General features: G+C 40.8%; 1 protein-coding gene across 6 annotated transcripts in view; it reads right to left on the bottom strand.

Moving 5' to 3' along the window:
- The window catches only part of MCTP2 (multiple C2 and transmembrane domain containing 2), a 245,432-nt gene that overhangs the window by 116,484 nt on the left and 109,405 nt on the right, over nucleotides 1–19,543 (bottom strand). For 5 of the 6 annotated variants that reach the window (XM_046009633.1, XM_046009634.1, XM_046009631.1 and 2 more), the window contains 4 exons: nucleotides 17,004–17,168; nucleotides 14,647–14,777; nucleotides 3,965–4,151; nucleotides 1,532–1,625 (listed from right to left, as the gene is read on the bottom strand). In XM_046009633.1, the coding sequence (XP_045865589.1) occupies nucleotides 1,532–1,625; nucleotides 3,965–4,151; nucleotides 14,647–14,777; nucleotides 17,004–17,168 (577 nt within the window). Of the gene's footprint in view, nucleotides 1–1,531; nucleotides 1,626–3,964; nucleotides 4,152–14,646; nucleotides 14,778–17,003; nucleotides 17,169–19,543 lie in introns of those variants that run through there. The other variant, XM_046009637.1, reaches the window with a different exon arrangement.

Below are 19,543 nucleotides of genomic sequence, written 5' to 3'. Positions count from 1 at the left end.
TTTATTTATTCATACTGGCCTAAAATGCCATTTTTGAATCTTCTCCCTCAGTATTTCCTTAAGATCAACATCATCCTATTTCTTGCTATTTATATAGTAATGATATCTTTTTTTTTAAGATTTATTAATATGACAGGCAGAGATCACAAGTAGGCAGAGAGGCAGGCAGAGAGAGAGGGGGAAGCAGGCCTCCTGCTGAGCAGAGAGCCCGATGTGGGGCTCGATCCCAGGACCCTGGGATCATGACTTGAGCCGAAGGCAGAGGCTTTAACCCACTGAGCCACACAGGTGCCCCAATACATTAGTGATTTCTATCGGTTCATTTTTTGAGGGAGGGTGAAGAGATTCTTAAAAAAAAATAAGTTTATATTCCCCATCATTTTTTATTATTTTTTGTAATAGAAATTGCTTACAATTAAAATTCTCTTTTCCTAAGTTTGATCTTCCTCATCCTCAAGCTGGAAAGCTCTGAAGCTACTATCCTAGAGCGTAACTTTCTGTGTCTTTTCAACACAGAGCATACTCCAAAAACAAGAGATGGGGGCGCCTGGGTGGCTCAGTGGGTTAAAGCCTCTGCCTTCGGCTCAAGTCATGATCCCAGGGTCATGGGATCGAGCCCCACATCGGGCTCTCTGCTCAGCGGGGAGCCTGCTTCCTCCTCCTCTCTCTGTCTGCCTGCCTTTCTGAATACCTGTGATCTCTGTCTGTCAAATAAATAAATAAAATCTTTTAAAAAAATAGAGATAAAGTAAGTCCTACAATACCTTGCCCATGCATAAAATCTGTACATTATTCTTTGTATTTATGCATTTGCTTGGTAAAAAGCATCTGTCACATACGCGTCTCCCTTGTTAGTACAACAGGTTAATCTGGCAATAAGAGGACAAGTCACCCTCCGATCAGACATTGGAATGCCTGAATTACTCTCCTCATGGTCAAGTACGACTCAGCACAAAGCATGCCTGCTCTTGCCTCTGTCTTCAAAGTCCAAGTTAGTGAACCACCGAGAGTAACTTTGTGTAAGGCCACGTCAACCGCAAAGTGGTTCCACAGCCAAGAATTTGGTTATTATTTCAGACCACTGCCAGCTAAATGGGCTTTCATGCTTAAATTGACGAACCACCAAATCTCATGCTGAAGAATGAAAATCTCTCAGCACACAGCCCCACCAAGGAGGTCCAAGGCAGGAGGTCCAACCTGTCTTCTGAAGCACTATCATTAAAAATTTCTCAGAAAATTAATTTAACAAAGAAAGTCCTGGCACGAACCATCCGCAAATGTATTTGAAAGTCAGCTGGACCAGTACATGATCTGATCATCGTAAAATTACTTGAAAAAACAAGTTTGTGAAAAACGTTCATTAAGGGAAAAAACTGCTTGACTGCATCTTTTTTTCCCCTTCTATTTCTCTATTTGAAAGAGTGTGATTGCTTATATATGCTTCCACTTATTAAAACATTTCGCTTTGCCATCAGATCATTTCCAAACAGGAAATAAGTAAAAAAAGAAAACTGATTAAAGATGCTTATACCTGAGAAATCTGCTGCTAGGAGATCTACCGCCTTTAAAACCTTCACTTGTAAAATGCCGACGTCCTTCATATCTTTCAGAGAATTCTGGAAGCACTGAGGGGGAGAAAAGTAGATCAGACATGAAAAGAGCTTTCTGATATACTATTTAATGCCGTTAAGTCCTACAGGAAGTACATCAGGTTTTATCATCACCTTTCTTGTGCAAAGCTTAGAAAAGTTCCAGAGTACATTGTATCAGCCAATGGGACAGTTAGGCATTCACAACAAGCAGATGTGAAAAGTGACTGAGAATTGAGGACAGCATCAAATCAACTACAGAGCACACAGGATCTACCTTTAACACTGCCCCCTGGTGACAGCACAGCACCCCCATGGGTAAAATGTGTGTGGAGCGCCATTCCTTCTCTTCTCCCCTTTCTTTCTCTTGCATGAAGCTTTTAAATCACTCAAAGAGGCAACATTATTTTGGCTTCGTTGGTACCAACTTTATGGAGGCCAGAGGGCTCAACTTGGACCCTTTGCAGATACTTATTACCACTGGAAAGAGAGTAAGGATGGAAATACAGGGCATTTCTGGTCCATGTTTTAGCTGGCTCATTAAATTAGAGACTGGGCATCTAATATCATCCTGTATCCACATTTATTTGATTTTTTTTTTTTAGTTTGCATGATCCAATGCTTGAATGTATCTACTGATAATTCTTCAGCATGCAGAACAATAGTTCGCTGAGTATATACCTTGAATCCTTCAGAAATGGTGCATGAAAGAGACAAGCAGATAAACTATTTCTGCATGCCTCCAGGACACATCTGCTGAAAAGATTCTGCTTTCAAACTTTTGGATATCTTATTTCCGCTATCATCGGATAACTAAGAACCTGTGATAAGCAGGCCTTGGGGATTTATGGGAAGACAGTAAAATCCTTGTTCTTTAGGCATTTCAGGATACAATAATAATAACTTACTAATAGTTCAGGTTTAACTAACTTCATATGCACCATTTCTAGGCAGCTTTGAAAGTTGTTTCTGCTGTGTATTTTCAACCTAACAAACAAAGCAAAAGAAAAAGAAAACGAAAACAAAAAGAACTAGTTTACACTCATCTGAAAACATCTGAAATAAAATACTTTTATAGTTTAAATGTGGAAATGTCTTCAAGATGATCTATTCTTACAAGCTGAAAAACAAGAGGTCTGAAACTTGTGTTTTATGATGGGGCATTCTTTCCCTCTAACATGCTGGCCAGCTCTCTAGCTGAAAAAACAAAACACTTGATATTTCTATTTTGATTGGCCTCTTCAAACCTATTTTCCCTGAGTACTCCTCACATCCCAAGGCATGATTCGTAGCAGTCATTATGAACTTTTCTAAAATCACCTTAGAAGTACAGGTCACCCCTCATGAATTCGGTAAATTGTGCAATTTGTCCATGGGAAAGTTTGGGGAAGAAGTTTTAAGGTTTATCATCAAATCTTTATTTGCTTAACTGCAGTCATCGGAGAGCATATTAATAGTGGATTTTGTAGAAACTCCTTTAGAACCTGTCAACCACGGCACACAGAGTCTGTGTTGACAATAAGACGTGTGGCTAGGTTTTTGTACTCCCACAGATAAAGAATTATTCAATTAATCAATACGTCTCACAGTGAAGGATTTGGGAGGCACTAAAGTTTATGCTGAGAATAATATTCCCATTAAATAGGGATTCATCTTTGCTTCATTTTCGGGCCACTTTTTAAAACATGCCTTTCATGTGTGGCGATAAAATAAATGTATTGATTTACAAAGAAGGCGGGATAAAAACAGAATGCAAATAAAGGCACCTAGAAAGCCAGAGTACAAAAAAATAAATGAAGATTACAAAGCCATTTGATTTAAAAATGCTGAGTGGACTTTTAACCGTATTGCCACTACTTAGGCAAAAATCAGGAGCTGCCTTTATTACCCAGAGTTGTACAAAACAGCTCTGTGGGTCTGTCCAGAGTGTTGCTTTGCTCTACAAGACAGAAGCACATTCTCACTTGATCCTGAGAGGTTCTGGAAAGGTAGCTCCGACACTGAAAATATGACAGCTAATTAAAAAAAAAAGAAGAAGAACTTTGGTGAACTTGTATTAAAATTTCTATATACATATGCAGACATGGGCATAGGAATTGCCTCCTTGTTCATTTCCATTTTCTCCCAAGAGTTTCTAAAAGCTAACAATTCAGAATACCGTTTGGGACTTTGAAAATCGCCAGCTCCAATCTACTTCCACCTTCTCGCTAATGCATTAACCTCTGGATCTGATGTCTTGTTTTATGAGACAGGCTGTGAAACTCGGGCCAAGGATCTCTTTTCAGGCAGTTCTTTTTTTTTTTTTAACTCCCAGACTTTGTTTCAACTCAAAAGCGGAGGTGGCGGGGAGCGGCATAACAAGGCCAAACACTCACATATCGCTGGGCAATCTGCTTTCTCTCGCCGGGGTCTGCCAAGGGGCACACGCACAGATCTGAGACCGAGACTCCGGCACAGGGAGTAAGTGTGATCAACATCAGGAGAGCCCCCAGGCAGCTCTCCAGAGGCAGCTCCAAGCAGTTAGCTTGCTTGAGAGGGAGAGCCGAGATATCCACTTTGCACCTGGAAAAGTTGGAGGAATCAGAAAGAAAAGGGATTAACTCATGGCCTTTCTGAACCTCCAAAGCACCTGAGTTATATCCCCTTATCCCCCAAACCTCACTCTGTCTCAGCATGGGTTTCTTGCACAGTGAAGGTGACGGGGTCTCCCCCCACCGTCCAGCTCTTAATTCTCCCTCCCAGACTAACACACTCTAAGATTACGGAGACGCAGAGGTCAAGACACCAAAGGCAGCATGGAGAAGATGGTAAGTGCAAAGAGGAGAGTCAGATCTTTGCCCTGTGAGGTCTGCAGAAAGGCGGTGAGCTCAAGAAATAGGGAAGAACAAGTTCCAAGTTCAAGCATTATGGATGAGGACTCTGTAGGGCTTCTTTGTATCGTATCTTTCACCAGCAAAAAGAATAAAGGGTCACAGTTCAAAAGGGGGAGAAAAGACAAGAGAAATTCAAGCAGCAAAGGGTTCCTGGGATTTTCTTCCGGATTAATGCCAACTGGTGCGTTTTTATTTAAAGCAAAGTGTTAAGGTGTTTTCCTAATAGGCACGGTTCCACAGGGTTTCCCCAGGTGCACTGATGTGGACAAATGGAGCGTGAAGTGCATTTGACGGATCTCATTCCAGCAACACGGCCAGGAAAAGGCTTCGCCCATCTGCTGTAAATTGCATGTTTTCCGTCTCTCAGCAGCCAATGTTCTGGCGATGTCGAAAACCTCAAACACGTTTATATACGGAAACAAACACCAAAAAGGAGGGCTGAGGTGCTAAGTCATTTATTTGTTTTAACACTGAAAACTCTGGGTTAGCCTGGACCACACCTGCTTTGTGTACGCACAGGTGGGTGGAAAAGGTAGGGTCGAGTGGAGGGAGGGAGGTGGACAGTAGTGGTTCCCAGCTGTAATACGTGTGTGTGCGTAGGCCCGTGTGGAATTCCTATTTTCCCCCAGAGTTATTGAAAGAGATGAATAATCAAGACTTTAGAAAGGAAGCACCTTCGCTCACGATGTGGGAAAAGGATGGATTCTTACCCTAAATCTCCAGTGAATTCTGTATGTTTGCAGATCATTAAAAATAGGTAATCTTACCTAACATAGAAAGCAATGGCCTTTTTGAGTCACATGATATCTAATGAGTTCCAGTTTCACACATTCAAAAACCTTGCAATCCCTTCCCAATTAAAGAAAAAAAAAATCCATAATACTAAAAGTCTATACCAGTTTTTACTACAGATGCAAAAAATATAATTTAATACTGATACGTACCTATAAAATCAAATACATGTGAGTATTTATTTCCATTACCAAAAGTGATTCCAGTTAGAAGAAAAGGTAGCAATTACAGCTTTTGCACGTAATAAATTCATCAAGAATTTCTACCAGAGATACACCCACAAAAGAAAAATAATCTCTTTAAATAATCCTCTGTGTCTTGAATCAAAACATTTTTCGTGTGTGTGCAGCAATAAAGACTCTCTTAAAGTTTGTCACCATGAAAATAGGGGTTACTAAATATTTTTATTTCATAAGCACGTATGTCAGTGAGGAATTAATTTTGCTTGAGAAGAAAGAAATGTCATGTGCTTTAAGCCATTTCTACAAAACTAAATACCCACAAATTCTTAACCAATGTAACAGTAGTACAGCTGCTTAGGAACACTTTGCTAAGCATTATTTTACATTGTTACATACACTTTGATTGAACAAAGCTCTTCACGGAAAGATAAATGATTCAACTTTGTAAGAATTTTTTTTTCTGGTGGTCACACTCATTAGTCCAATTAGCAATAACCTATTTATGGCACAATCATGTCAATGTCATTAGGAGGAGGCAATTTATTTTCATCCTTCGACGACCACGTACGTCTCTGTTGTAGTGGTGGTTTCGCTTGTTTTTTTTTGAACAGCCAGAAGTGACTTGGAGGCAAGAGACAAATCATGTTTGGGAATTAAAAAGGATGCCTACAGTAAGTTTTTCTTGGATGAATCAAAATGAACCTTACGTTAATTCTAAAAAGTCATCTAAAAAGGCTGTGAGCAGTATTAGCATTTTTAGGATAACTATGCACACTCTCCCAGTGCCTTTGTGAAGGCAGAACTCATTGGAAGAGAGCAGTGTTCTATTTCAAACAAAAGTTGAATCACGTACCAGACAAAACGCGAAGTAAACACTGGGGTTCGTCTTAGAAATTACACATTTCCACAAACTTGTTCATCATGTCTCTCCCCTGTGAAACTTTTGCACCGCTCCCATTTCTAAGTCTATGTGGATGGAAGAGAGAACGCCTGCAGGGAAAGAGCCCTGCCTGTTTTAGATAAGACAATCCCCACAAACAACAGACTCAGGATTTCTGCACGAGCTTACTGGATTCTACATGATCAGTTAACTAAGAGTGGATTCAGTCAAATATTTTTACTTCTATAGTGACTCGAAAGAACAAATTAAACTGGTAGACTGCCATCATGTCAATCATAATTAAACACTGATCCTTTAGCCCATGGGTTATGACCCAGCCTCCTAGGGTACCTGCCCCATTATGTGAATTGGTATCTTAAGAATTAAGGACTGATTTACAGCTACTCCCTGCCTAGGGTGAACAACTAGCTGCCCTCTAAAGACGGTGTCTTTTTTTTGTTTTGGTTTGGTTTGGTTTGGGTTTTTTGTAGGATCCATATGGAATGTAGGACTTGAATTTACAACCGTGAGATTAATGGTCACAGGCTCTACTGACTAAGCCAGCCAGGTGCCCCCACTAGAGATGACTTTCTATAAACTTTCTACAATTGAATTACCCTCTGCCTCTGTTCTACCCATCTGGCATCTGCATTTACATGCACATTCTTGAAGAAAGGAGGAAAGCTGGGAGTAAGAAGAAACGAATTCCCTACAAGAGTCTCCTCCAGGCTTCCCAAGTTACTCTATTTCAACCTCGGTCCACATTGTTCCAGCTCATCCTCATGTCTCAAGGAGAACCAGAAGCTCTGGAGGTTAGCCAGAGGCTGGAAGAATTATTTATATTAACTCCAAGCGAGGAAGAGGTACTGCATTATCAGCAAAAGCAGAAGGAAAAAAAAAATTAAGAGGATTTGTCTTACGCAAACTGGTGCAGCCACTGTGGAAAACAGTGTAGCGTTTCCTCAAAAAGTTAAAAATTGAACTCCCTTATGATCTAGCAATTGCACTACGGAGTATTTACCCAAAGAATACAAGAATGCTAATTCAAAGGGATACAGGCACCCCTGTGTTTATAGCAGCATTGTTTACAATAGCCAAGATATGGAAGCAGCCCAAGCATCCATCGACTGATGAGTAGAAAAAGATGATGTGGTGTATACACGCAACGGAATATCACTCAGCCACAAAGAATGCAATCTTGCCATTTGCAATGACATGGATGTGGCTACACAGTATAAGGCTAAGTGACAGAAGCCAGTCAGTGAAAGACAAATATTGTATGATTTCACTTATGTGGGATTTAAGAAACAAAACAACCAACCAAAGGAAAAAGGAGAGATAAATCAAGAAACAGACTACTAACTGTAGAGAACACACTCCTGGTTACCAGAAAGGTGGTGAATGGGGGGATGGGAGAAACAGGAGACGGGGATGAAGGAGGGCACTTGTGATGAGCACAGGATGACCTATCAAAGGGTTGACTCACCATATTGTACACCTAACATGACTTTAACACTGTATGTCAACTCACTGGAATTAAAACAAAAACTTAAAAAAAAATAAATGAAAAATATAAAGGATTAGTCTTTCCGAATTTCTGATGTTAGCACCATAATACCCACTGAACCTCCCGAAGAAAGTAAGTATTGTGTGAATAAAACATTTTCTATTTTTTTTTAAACATAAGTACTCTAAAGTCTAAAATCTTTAAGACATAAGAGATATTCTGAAATACATCCATTGAAGACATTTTTAATACAAAAATTTGGAAAGGAGAATTTAGGTTGTTTCTTCCATTTTCTAAAGGGTGTCAGATTCTGCCCTGAGAAAATACCAAATGATTTAGTTGGTCTCCTAATTCTCTCTTGGTGCTACCGAATCACTACAGAATCTGTTGCATCCTCTAAATTACATCCCAAACTCTACACAAATGGCAACCTTTGAGAAGCATTTATGAAAGCTGAGCTTACTAGTGTATACGTGAATTTTCACTGAAAAATAAACTCCGTTTTCAGGTATATGGTCTAAATGACTCTCATAATTAATTCTTCAATTATTATATCAATTAATAAATAAATAATAGACACTTAAACTATTTTTTCTACGAAGGGCCATAAAGCAAATACTTAAAGTTGATGGGCCATGTGGTCTCTGTTGAAACTACTCAAGTCCCCTTGTAGCATGAAATAGACCATGTAAACAAATGAACAAGGCTGTTATCCAATAAAACTTTATTCAAAAATAGGCAGCCAACTGGACTTGGCCTACGGGCCCTAGTTGACTAACCCTTGATCTGTAGACAACTTCATAATTTGGTCATGGCAAATTACATCCATGCTAGTATCTTAAAAATTTAAAAGGTTGGTTGCTGACAATAGAAACACATTGGCAAAGGCATCAGGGAAACTGACCTAAAAAATAATTTTGAAAGCGTAACTTTTAAAATTCTTTTTTATTTAAGAAATGCCTACACCCCACATGGGATCTGAACTCATGACACCAAGATCAAGTCACATGCTCTTCCAACTGAGCCAGACAGGCATCCCTAAAGCATAAATTTTAACTCACCATAATCCTAGAAACTCTGGCCAACATATCCAACGATGGACTGAATAAAAATCGATAGTAATAAAACTTATAAACCTGGTCTTCTTTCTGTTGGGAACCATATGGAAAACACACACTGTTCACACACGTGATTAATGAGCCTTACCAAATTAGGTCTGTTCCTGTGGCTTCACGTGCGACTTCACACACAAGAGAAGTGGCTATGTTTGGACAGTCATTCAGAAGGGGCTACATGCTGGCCCTTAGATCACCAGGAAACTCTCTTTCCGAAAACTGATCTTACTATATTCGGTCTACAAAAGCCCCACTACTGTAATATCCTTTATATTATGGAGACAAAATAGCAGGGCCCCCCATGCCTGTGGGTCTAGAGAGGAGCCATCATTGTTTCTTTGCAGGAGATGGAATTGGATGGCTTTGTGACCTCACTCCTGCTGTGCTCTTGGGTCTCATCTCACAACACCACCCGCCCTTCTCATTCCTTTCCAGCTTCTCAGAATGCCTTTTCTCTCCTGTCTTGACCTTTGCCTGTGTTGTTCTCTTTCTGAAAGTTCCTCCTCCAATGTCCTCGCAGGCTAACCCATCCATCTCTACAGGGCCAGCTTAGACCTCTGTGCTTCCAGGAAGCTGCCCTCTCCCTCCTTCCCCACAAGCTGCTCCCTGCCTCCTTGTAGCAGCCCCAAATTTCTTAGTGCCTGAGGACAGCGTCCATCACTACCATTTTCCACTGAATCCCAGCTACCGTTACAAGCTATCCTGTATAGGACGTGCTCTCTATTTCTTGAACAGAGTGAACAAATAAATGAGTAAAGGCCAGTGACATAATGAAGCTCAAAGTCAAGAACCCCAAATGACAGAGGCAAGTGGTTTTTGTTAACCAACTAAATACTGTGTACTAATTCCTCCCCTACATAAGAAAGGCATGGGAAAAAAAAAAAAAAAATATATATATATATATATATACATATATATATATATGCCTCCCAGATTGAAAAGTCCACAGTTCTCTTTACCTGAAGAAGACAAGGACTTAATATATTTTTTTCCCTAGCCTACAGGCAGTGAATGTGCTGATTTAGCATTGTTTCTGACCTCCTGTTCTTGTCTTTCTCCATTAATCCTGCTGCATTTTAATGTTTTAATTCAACACATAATTTTGCCGTATCAGTCACCCAAACCTGCTCAAGTTTCACTTGCCATGATAGCTTTTAACCTCTTATTCATTACCATAATTCCCTGTTTTATATTACAGACTGGCCAGCTTTTAACTTAAATGCAAGGGGCAGAAAAGAGTACTATAGTTTGAAAAGCTGTAAATCTCAGAGGCGAAGGAAGGGGGTGAACACAAAGAAAACGGCGAACGTGTCAAGCCGGGCTGTAAAAACAGATCGACGACATGTGGTGCAATTTGTCCAGAGAAATCTCCCAGCCCCACTTCTCCACCACATCGCGGGGCGCCCGGGTGGCTCAGTGGATTAAAGCCTCTGCCTTCGGCTCAGGTCATGGTCCCAGGGTTCTGGGATCGAGCCCCGCATCGGGCTCTCTGCTCAGTGGGGAGCCTGCTTCCTCCTCTCTGTCTCTGCCTGCCTCTCTGCCTGCTTGTGATCTCTGTCAAATAAATAAATAAAATCTTAAAAAAAAAAAAAAAAAAAAGAAAGTCAACTTCTCCACCACATCAGAGTCGCTAAGAAACTGGGAGGATGTCAGAGCCATTTTCCAAGGCACCAGGTGGGGCTGAAGATTGACTCTGAGGCAGCCCAGTTAAAACGGACTCCAACTTTCTCCTTGGACTCCAACTTTCTCCTTCGTGACTTTTCAGAACTAATGCCTAGAATATTCTATCACAAGTTAATCTCTAAAATCACCTTGAAATGCAAAATAGGCTTTAGGAAAACAATACAATTGCTTTGAAGTGGTCCAGGTTTATAATGGGATAATCTATATTTAGACTCTTGCCCTTTTGTTTAAAAGTTTTACTCTCTGAACCAAGGATGGACTTTAATTTTTTAAAGTTTTAATTAAAACATTTTAAATTAAATGTAAAAAAAAGTTGTGGGTTTTTGTTTGTTTGTTTTCTTAGTAATTTTTCTGTTCCGATTTGGTTTTGCTCATGAATAAACATTAGAGTTCGTAGGCACTATGGTCCTAGGGGACATTGGATCTGGGGACCCACCTTGACGCCCTCAGGAATACCTTGTGGGCTCAGTGGAAGACCGAAGGGGACCCATGACAAGGTTTCAGAAAGCTCCACATGACTCAGGAGAGCCCGGAGAAGGCTGGCCATTAGGGAGACCCATGTCTGAACCATCACCAAGCTAGCCCCCCACTAGTGTTAATGCTGCTGCTCAATCCTTCAGTCAACAAATGTCCTTGGAGATATTCACTGTCAACTTCTGCAAAAAATTTGCAAAAAAAAGTCTATACTGTTTTGAAAAAAAAAAAATAGATACAATATATAGAGAAATCACACACACTGAATTTTACTAGCCATATTTCTTTTTCTTGAATTGCATAATTTTAGTTGCATTTGTTGTGGGGCTCTCTAGTTGTCATACTGAAAAATCTCAAAATTAATAGTCATAATAATATCTAGCATTTAAGTGCTGAAAAGAGACCAAGGTACTACAGAGACACTGTTGCTGACCGGATCCCACTGCCCAGAAAGAAAGCCCACCCTCACAAGCAAATTCACTGCCCGGGGTCACATAGCTAACAAACTCTGAATTTGCAACTCCAAGCTGGTGCTCCTTTGCTCACATCAAACTGCCAGCAAAGGGAAGCTTCACTGATGAGAATTTCCTCAGAGAGACCATGGAGGGCTTTAAACGACTAGCTTCAAGGTGTTCTCCAAAAACAAAATATGAACCATGTCTTAAGAGACAGTTATGACTCCTTCACACGGTCAAAAAGTTTCCTCGTGCAAAAAAGTATTTCCCAACCACGGGGAGAGAAAATAGCCGAGCCTTAAAATTACAACAACAAAGAAAATGAAATGAGAAGGAAACAAGTGAGAAGTTAACAGTGGAAAGGAACCGTAGGTAACAGGTCTGTGATAGCGTATGGTGATGCCTCGCCATCTTCACAATCCTGTGTGTTAAGGTAGGTCTCATCCCACTGAAGGTAATGCTGGGTTTAGCCAGCTCCCAAGAGACGTTTTACCTTTTGTACCTCGGGAGAGGAAAAAGGAAGAGGATACCAAAAAGATCCTTTAAAATCCATGAAGAGGAAGGACATCATGACCCCTAAGACAGGTACATGTCTAAGTTACAAACAGGAAATAACTAAAATAAATGAACAACTCCCATGACAACACATGGGAGAGAAGGGGCATCTTAAATTATTTTCTGTGGCTGTGAAAAAAACTGAACGCTCATCTGGAAAAGCATTTCCTATGAAGGAAACAGGACAGCACAGTGATGTGTGAAACGAGAAGGGCACATTCTCTGCACCTCCTAAAATAACACATTGGCCATTCATCACTGGAAGCCCAAATCCCCACCCCTCAGATAACGCTTTGGGACACAGAGTTCTCTGCATTCGTGCCTTTACGCAACTCATCCTTGGCTGCGTGGGCTGGCATAAGGTTTCTGATCCCCCTGAAATGGGTGTTGGCAGGGCGCTGGTATGTCACAGTGGTGACAGGTGTCAGAGGTCTCGGGAAATGTCTGAAGTATCTCAGTTACCCTGTGTAGGCACAGGAAGGAGAGAGGAGACCTAAAGTCATCTGCAAGGCATATCTGCAAGGGGACCCGGGGACGACCTCCTGCGGGAGCTGGAGGGTGTCACATGGCCCCGTTTGCTATTCCAAAGCACCAAACTGGCCCATGGGGGTTGTTGATGATGAAGCAATGACTGCCACTTGCGGGATAAGCACAGCGCTGGGGACGAGAGGGCTACACAAAGGGAGGCTGAAGAGCCAAGGTCTTGACTGGTGATGTGCTGTTCCCAAGGGGGTGTCTGGATATGCGTGATGGAATGCGGATGTGCCGTGTGTATGTTTTCCACACACTAACTGGGGAAAGTAACAGGTATCAGGTGGGTAAGAGCCAGATTTACTAAACATCCTGCAACACGCCAGACAGTCCCTTGGAACATGTGCCTCTGTTGAGAAACACGGCAGGAATGTTCCATGGGGTACCAAACTCCCCACCCAGCTATCTCAGGAGAGCTGCTGGCAAGGGATGATGGGTGAAGATGGCAAGAAGAGCTGACGGTCTGTGTGCCAGACACAGTGCTCAGTATTTGTGCTCAGAAAAAGCAGGGCACTAGGTACTGGTGGGTTAGCTGGGTCTCGCCCCCATTTCTGTCAGTAAGTTCCCTGCGGATGGAAAAACATTCACTGCTCGGGCCTCTGCATTCCCTCATCAGTGAATCGATGGGGTTCTATTGGAGGAGTCATTTTCCATCTTTAGCTTTCAGCAGTAAGACTTTCTTTCCTCAATTAGAATCCCAATTTAGAAGAGAGGTAAAAGTTGAGATTCTCTGGCCTCAGGATAGAGGTTTTAGCAGGACCCCCCCCCCCCCATTCTTCAAGGGGTGAGCCCCAGGCATCTCTCTGAACCCAGGGTTCCAGAGAAATTGGTTTGGAAAAGATGACAAACATTTGTTGAGAGCCCTTTGAATGCTTGTATCCAAGATTTAAGATTTGAGTACAAATTGTATGTACACGGGATGAAAAAAGGCAGTGACGTGATGGAAAGAAATTGGTCTTGGAAAACACAGAATCCTAGCCTTGGCACTCGCTGTTCTGAAGTTCATGGCCAAGTCATTTGTAAGCCTCTTGCACTCTTACTCCCTCCTCCACAGAACAGGAATAATGCTTCTAATTTGCAGGGCTCCTTGAAAGATCAGAGATGATCTTTCCATCAGCATTTCCATGGTACTTCCCAAGGGCCAGCCATGGTGTGGGCACAATCTCACTGAATGGTACTGCTATGAAAAGGGAGCTATAACAGTCACGCTATTGCTCATTATGTATAGGTGAGCCCCTCAGTTAAGCTGGGAAGGTAAAAAGGAAAGAAAGAAACTAGATCTCGCCTCAACCGATTTCATTATGGTTTGCCCCAAAACTCATGAAGGACACTGAAAATTTCCCCCATCATTTTGAGATACCTAGCTTCATCTTCTTGTTAAATTATATGGTATTTTACCAAGCAGCAAAACCAAAAATGTAGGGTACACTGGAAATTTACACAGTTGATTACAGAACAATGCATGGGTCACAGGTGCGGATGCCCAGACACAGTCCGAAACTTGCCAGTAACTTTTCACTCCCCCAAAACTCAACTATTAAACAGCCCCCTGTTGATCAAAAGCCTTATCGATAATATAAACAATTAACACATATTTTGTAGGTTATCTGCATTCTCACAGTAAAGTTAGCGAGGGAAAAGAAAACGTTACTTTGTAAAAAATCATAAGGAAGAGAAAATACATTTACAGTATTTATTGGGGAAAAAGAAAATTGTGTGTAAGTGGACCCAGCATAAACATTTCCCAAAGACCTGAGAAGGCACAATAACTTTTTTTTAAGAGAATTCCTGACACCTACTATTTTCTTCTGTTTTAATCGATATGCAATGACATTGACCAGTTAAAACAAAACAAGATTTTCCCCCAGGCTGGGGTCCAGCTTCCTTATGACTGCTGGGTGGGGATGTGAGGTTTTACCCTAAGGCCAAACAGATCACAACATTCTCTCTGAGCAGCCCCATGCAGACACATACACGTCTCCCCCGAGTTAGAAAGCAGAGCCGACTCACGTGCCCAGACGCTCCTCGTGTTTTCTGCTGTCTTTTCCCCACACTTCAATGTCCAAAATGCCCATCCTGTCAGAGAAGTAGTGAAAGTCAAACTGTTCCCGCCACTGCGGATTTGCACTCTTACACAGTGTCTAGAAAACATGCAGTTATAATATTTATTTTCTTAAAATGCCATTCATCACGACAGAAGCTACATACATTCATTTCATGTCTACCCGGCAGGAGATGGGGACAGTGTGCCCCTCCCTCAGCAAGTTAAACTTTCCGTTTTGGAACGAAAGGGACTTTGAGGATTCGGGAATTGGCAAACCATCGTTCCCCGTTTAGCTCGCCCACAGATTCAAGCATTTATCGAGCCCGTTAGCAAGAGTGACCCCACCAGAATTACCCCACAAGGAACCATAAATTACAGAGATATTATAGACATATTAAACATATCTCAATAGACAGTTACAGTATTTCTCTCACAAAACATACTCCTCATTGGTTAATCGAATGCAAGTAAGTAACAATTTTCTTAGCACATCCATTCAGTACTGGCATAAGAAGTCCACAATTTAGGAGACTGAGGTGTTCATTGCATTGGTCTGATGCATTGCATGAGAAACCTGTCCCTGGGCCATTGCTGCCTGGTTTTAAATCTGAGTTTACTGAGTCCAGACACTTGAGCAAGAGAAAGACAAAGAAGCCCCAGGATGGCTACACCGAAAAAGTTAACAGCCTGCTCTGAAAACTCCACAAGGGCTTCTGTGTTCTCCCAGTGACTGCGAACTGCTTATGGGCTTGAAAACTTAACAGCATTTTTAAAAAATTTTATTATTATTATTATTATTTTTTTTTGCTTTTGTTTCATTGACCCAGAGACTGAATTTGTTAATAAAATGAAGCAAGAATGCTGGGCACGGGCTATCAGAAGAACTGAGTCAACTGTTAATCCAAGCACCAAACTGTTTCTGCAAGGGAAAACGGGGACAACTCAGACATTGGCTGTAGCCAACATCATGTAATATCTTTTAAGCTCTTTCTCACATTGAGCTTAATATATCAGATCACAGAATTTAGAAACCACAGGAAAAAAAATATTCGACCACAAATTAAATGTGATATTCCCCAAGGGAAATACTGGACTCGCTCTGCACTTCACCTTAGTCCAAAGGGCCAAGTGTACTTAGAGATGAATAATTTTTCTGTAAATCCTTAGCCTGACCCTGGCTGGCTAAAGGAATCTTAGTGGAGAGAGGTGTTCACTCTGGATACATTCCCTGTCAGGTACAGCCTGAAACTACCTGATTAAAACAATCATCTGCCTCATTCTGCTGTAACTCACCCAGAATTTTTTTAACGTTTCTCAAAACTGATGCTCTAGTGTGAGCTTCAATTCTTTACTCCTTGTGGTGGAGTAAGTGATGTTTCATGTTTGACTTTGCACTGAAGAGTGTGCAGCGAAACAATCTTTTGCTCTCCAAATCATCTGTCTGCATGTGTTATGTCCTCTACACTGGAAAGCCCCAATTACAAATATCCTCGGGTCTATTTTCAAAATCTTTCACCAGTGTTTTTTGTTTTGTTTTTTGGTTTTTTTTTTTTTTGTTTTTTTTTTTCCTATGTGGCTTTGGGCAAGTGACTTAACTTTCTGGTACCCTCGTTCCCCCAACCCATAAAAACCTAGGAAATATTCCTGTCTGACAGTTATGCAAAACGAATTCATTACCATGGTTTGGAGACTACGGTTTTTGAAATAAAAACCACACCAAATTACTAAGATTAAAAATTAAGTGGAATTTGTTTTAGGAGAGTAAGATGACTGAGTTCTAAAGGCAGCTAAAAATACCATTACTTTTGTTCAAAACAAAAAACTAATACTTCAGCTTTAAAAAAAAATTACAGCAACCAGCATCAAATGTCTATTTTTGGTGTTAATACTAACAAGTAAGAGAAAGCAGAGTATATGATTTTGAAAATATTTTTCGTTATCTCAAGTGTTTTCACCCAAATATATTACATGATTTTATTTTTGTAGGATTTTGAAAATATTTAGTTATCCCTTTCCTGCAATCTTCGAAACAACGTTTGCTTATTTTCAAAACGAAAATAAATCATGCAACCAAATCTGTTATTTAATAAGTTTTCTCTGCTCCAGTTACGATATTAAAATAAATTATGCTAAGCAACCCAATAGGTATATTAATTGACTACAGCTATATAATTCTTCTGTTGCCTGGAATGCTCCTAATTAAGTTACGAGGGCTAAAACTAAATTTCTTCTCTTCTTGTGAAATTCAGAGTGGAAAACATTTTTTTTTCAGTTCCTTGATTATGAAAGATCTTGTACTTCTTAAGGAATTGACAGAACTTACCTTACTTTTATACCTCTGATCTCCCAGTTTTAACTGGACAAACATCTCTGTCATGCTTCCTCCTGCGACATCCTTCCCTTCCAACAACGTTATACTTATAATCCCGTTCCAGAGTTGGTTCTTTCTCAGGGACTCTGAGAGCCGCAGGTTACGTATCAAAGAGGACTAAAGCAAAGAAGGAAGATGACATATAAACTTGCTGATAATTCTTGAGTGTGACTTTGGTGATCACAGGAATTCCAGCTTTCAGTATGGGATTAGGAATAGCACTCCCTGACTGGTCAAAGTGTTATGAGTCTTCATTGATTTTGCAAACCTGCAAGCACAGTTATGTGATTTCCTTCTCGAGCCCTGGACTTGTAACAATATAGTGAAGGATGATGGGGAGCAACACTTGGATTTGGCACTGGCCTCTACTCCCACCCAGATGTGCTCCTTGGTAGGAATTCTTCCTGGGGCCTTCAGCTATTTTAATAGTAGGAAGGGAGGAAAAGCATTCTGGGAAACAGAGAGAGAAGAGCAAGGCACCGCTTGCAAGGAAACAAAATTGCTGCGGGTATATAGAAATAATGGTTTTGAATTTATCCTTCACACTCGAATCTGTCCACACTTCCCCGTATTCCTTGGGCTACTACTGAGAAGCCCAGCACCACTGTGAGGGTCCTAACTCCTGATCCTGCCTGCAATCAGCTCACCAGGCAGATGAGCTTTGCAGATCTGCAGGGAGGGGAAGGATGTAGACAGCACTTAGCACCGTGCCTGGGATCCAGCAGAGATTCAGTAACTGTTAACTTATTTTTTTTTCCTTTTCTAAATTATATTACTCATGCACACTCACACACCCCTTAAACAGAATATAGAAAAAAGCAAACATCCCCTATTATTAAATTATAAAGAGGACAAGCACACTTTGTTTATTTTTAATTTCCATTATGTAAATTTTCAAACATACACAAAGGCAGAGAGAATGGTATATAAATCTCCACGTACTTATTCATCTGATTCAACATTTTGCCAATCTGATTTCATGTATCCCTTCCCTCGTTCTCTCTGGCTGAAATATTTGAAAGCAAAAATCCATATTTGTTTTTCCATAAGCACCACGCCATGATCACACTCCACAAAAGTAACCATAATTCCCTTACTACCGTGAAATACCCAGCACCCATTCACATGTCCCTGAAGGTCTCAACCATGTCTTTTTTATGGTGAGTTTGTCGGAATGAGGATCCCTGCATGTTCCACACGCCACATGATTTGGCGGAGTTCGTTTACGTTTGCCGCTCGATACGTGAAATGGTACAAGCACAGACCGCTTTATTTGAAGGAGAAATAAATGGACTGAAGAATGTAAATGGCATCAAGTATCACAGGAAAGCAATGGATTTCTAACACTATATATTCATTCCCTGTCATCTGCTCAATATATCTTCGAGATCATTCAGACACCAATTTGCTCGGACACCAGTTAGTCACAATTTATCACAACAAATGGTATGTCAGTATCATATTAATTATATCCCAGCTTACCTCATCCAACACATGTCACTCCACCACTTTTAAAAAATGATACAGCAGGGCCACCCCAACCATTTGGCGGCTCTTTTTGTGACTACCTTTAAACAAAACACATTCAAGGAAATCTACACTCTCAAACTTCACAACTGTGTTGCTTTTCTCTTAAAATGCAGGCACAGGCGCGCGCGCACACACACACACACACACACACACACGAGTTTTGGAGGTGCTGAGACACAGCCGGGATTTTCAAAAGAAAGAAAAAAAAATCCCTGTCCTTGGGAGAACATGGACGATCCTTTCTTAACTTCTGTTTCCAGTTTGGTTGTACGTAGAATATATTCACTAACAAAAATTTACAAAATAATTAAAGTTAAGCAATTTTATGGTTATTAAAAAGACAGCGCATAAATAGACACATATATGAACAGACAGGCATATGCGTTTGTAACTCTGAATGTGACCCTATAGAGCTGAATACGTTGAATATATTTTATACCTTATTAAGTACCTGGGCTGAAAATCTCTATCTTTAAAAGGAAAATGAGGTTTTGATTCATATATCCTGCTACAATTCTCTTTTTTTAATTTTTTTCTCCTGAAAGTTTGACTTGCCAACCAAGAAGCTAAACCATGACCTGTCCCATGGCCATGCTTCAAAGCCCCGACAGATATATTCCTCCCTAAACACTGCAACTATTTCAAAATCCTTTTTATAAAGAAGGGAGTAATGTCCACATGGGATCAAAGGGCATCCTACAGTCTGGCAATTGCCTAAGAAAAATGGCACTGCTTCCATGAAATATGCCCTAAAATAATTTTGTGGCTCGGTATGTCCTAATTTCAAATTGGATGTTTATCTTGGAAAGGCTTCTATCTAACTTGTCCATAAAACAGCCCCACTTAGCTCTATGAGCTCTGTGAAAATGGAATCCAAAGCTGGTTATTAAGGGGGCCGAGAGATAGGTTCCATATGGCAGAACAGCATGGGAGGGCAAGGCAAAGGCCTACATCAGGCGCGG

This window comes from Meles meles, chromosome 6 (genome assembly GCF_922984935.1).
Source record: "Meles meles chromosome 6, mMelMel3.1 paternal haplotype, whole genome shotgun sequence".
NCBI classification, from domain to species: domain Eukaryota; kingdom Metazoa; phylum Chordata; class Mammalia; order Carnivora; family Mustelidae; genus Meles; species Meles meles.
This window is presented reverse-complemented; position numbering and strand designations above follow the sequence as displayed.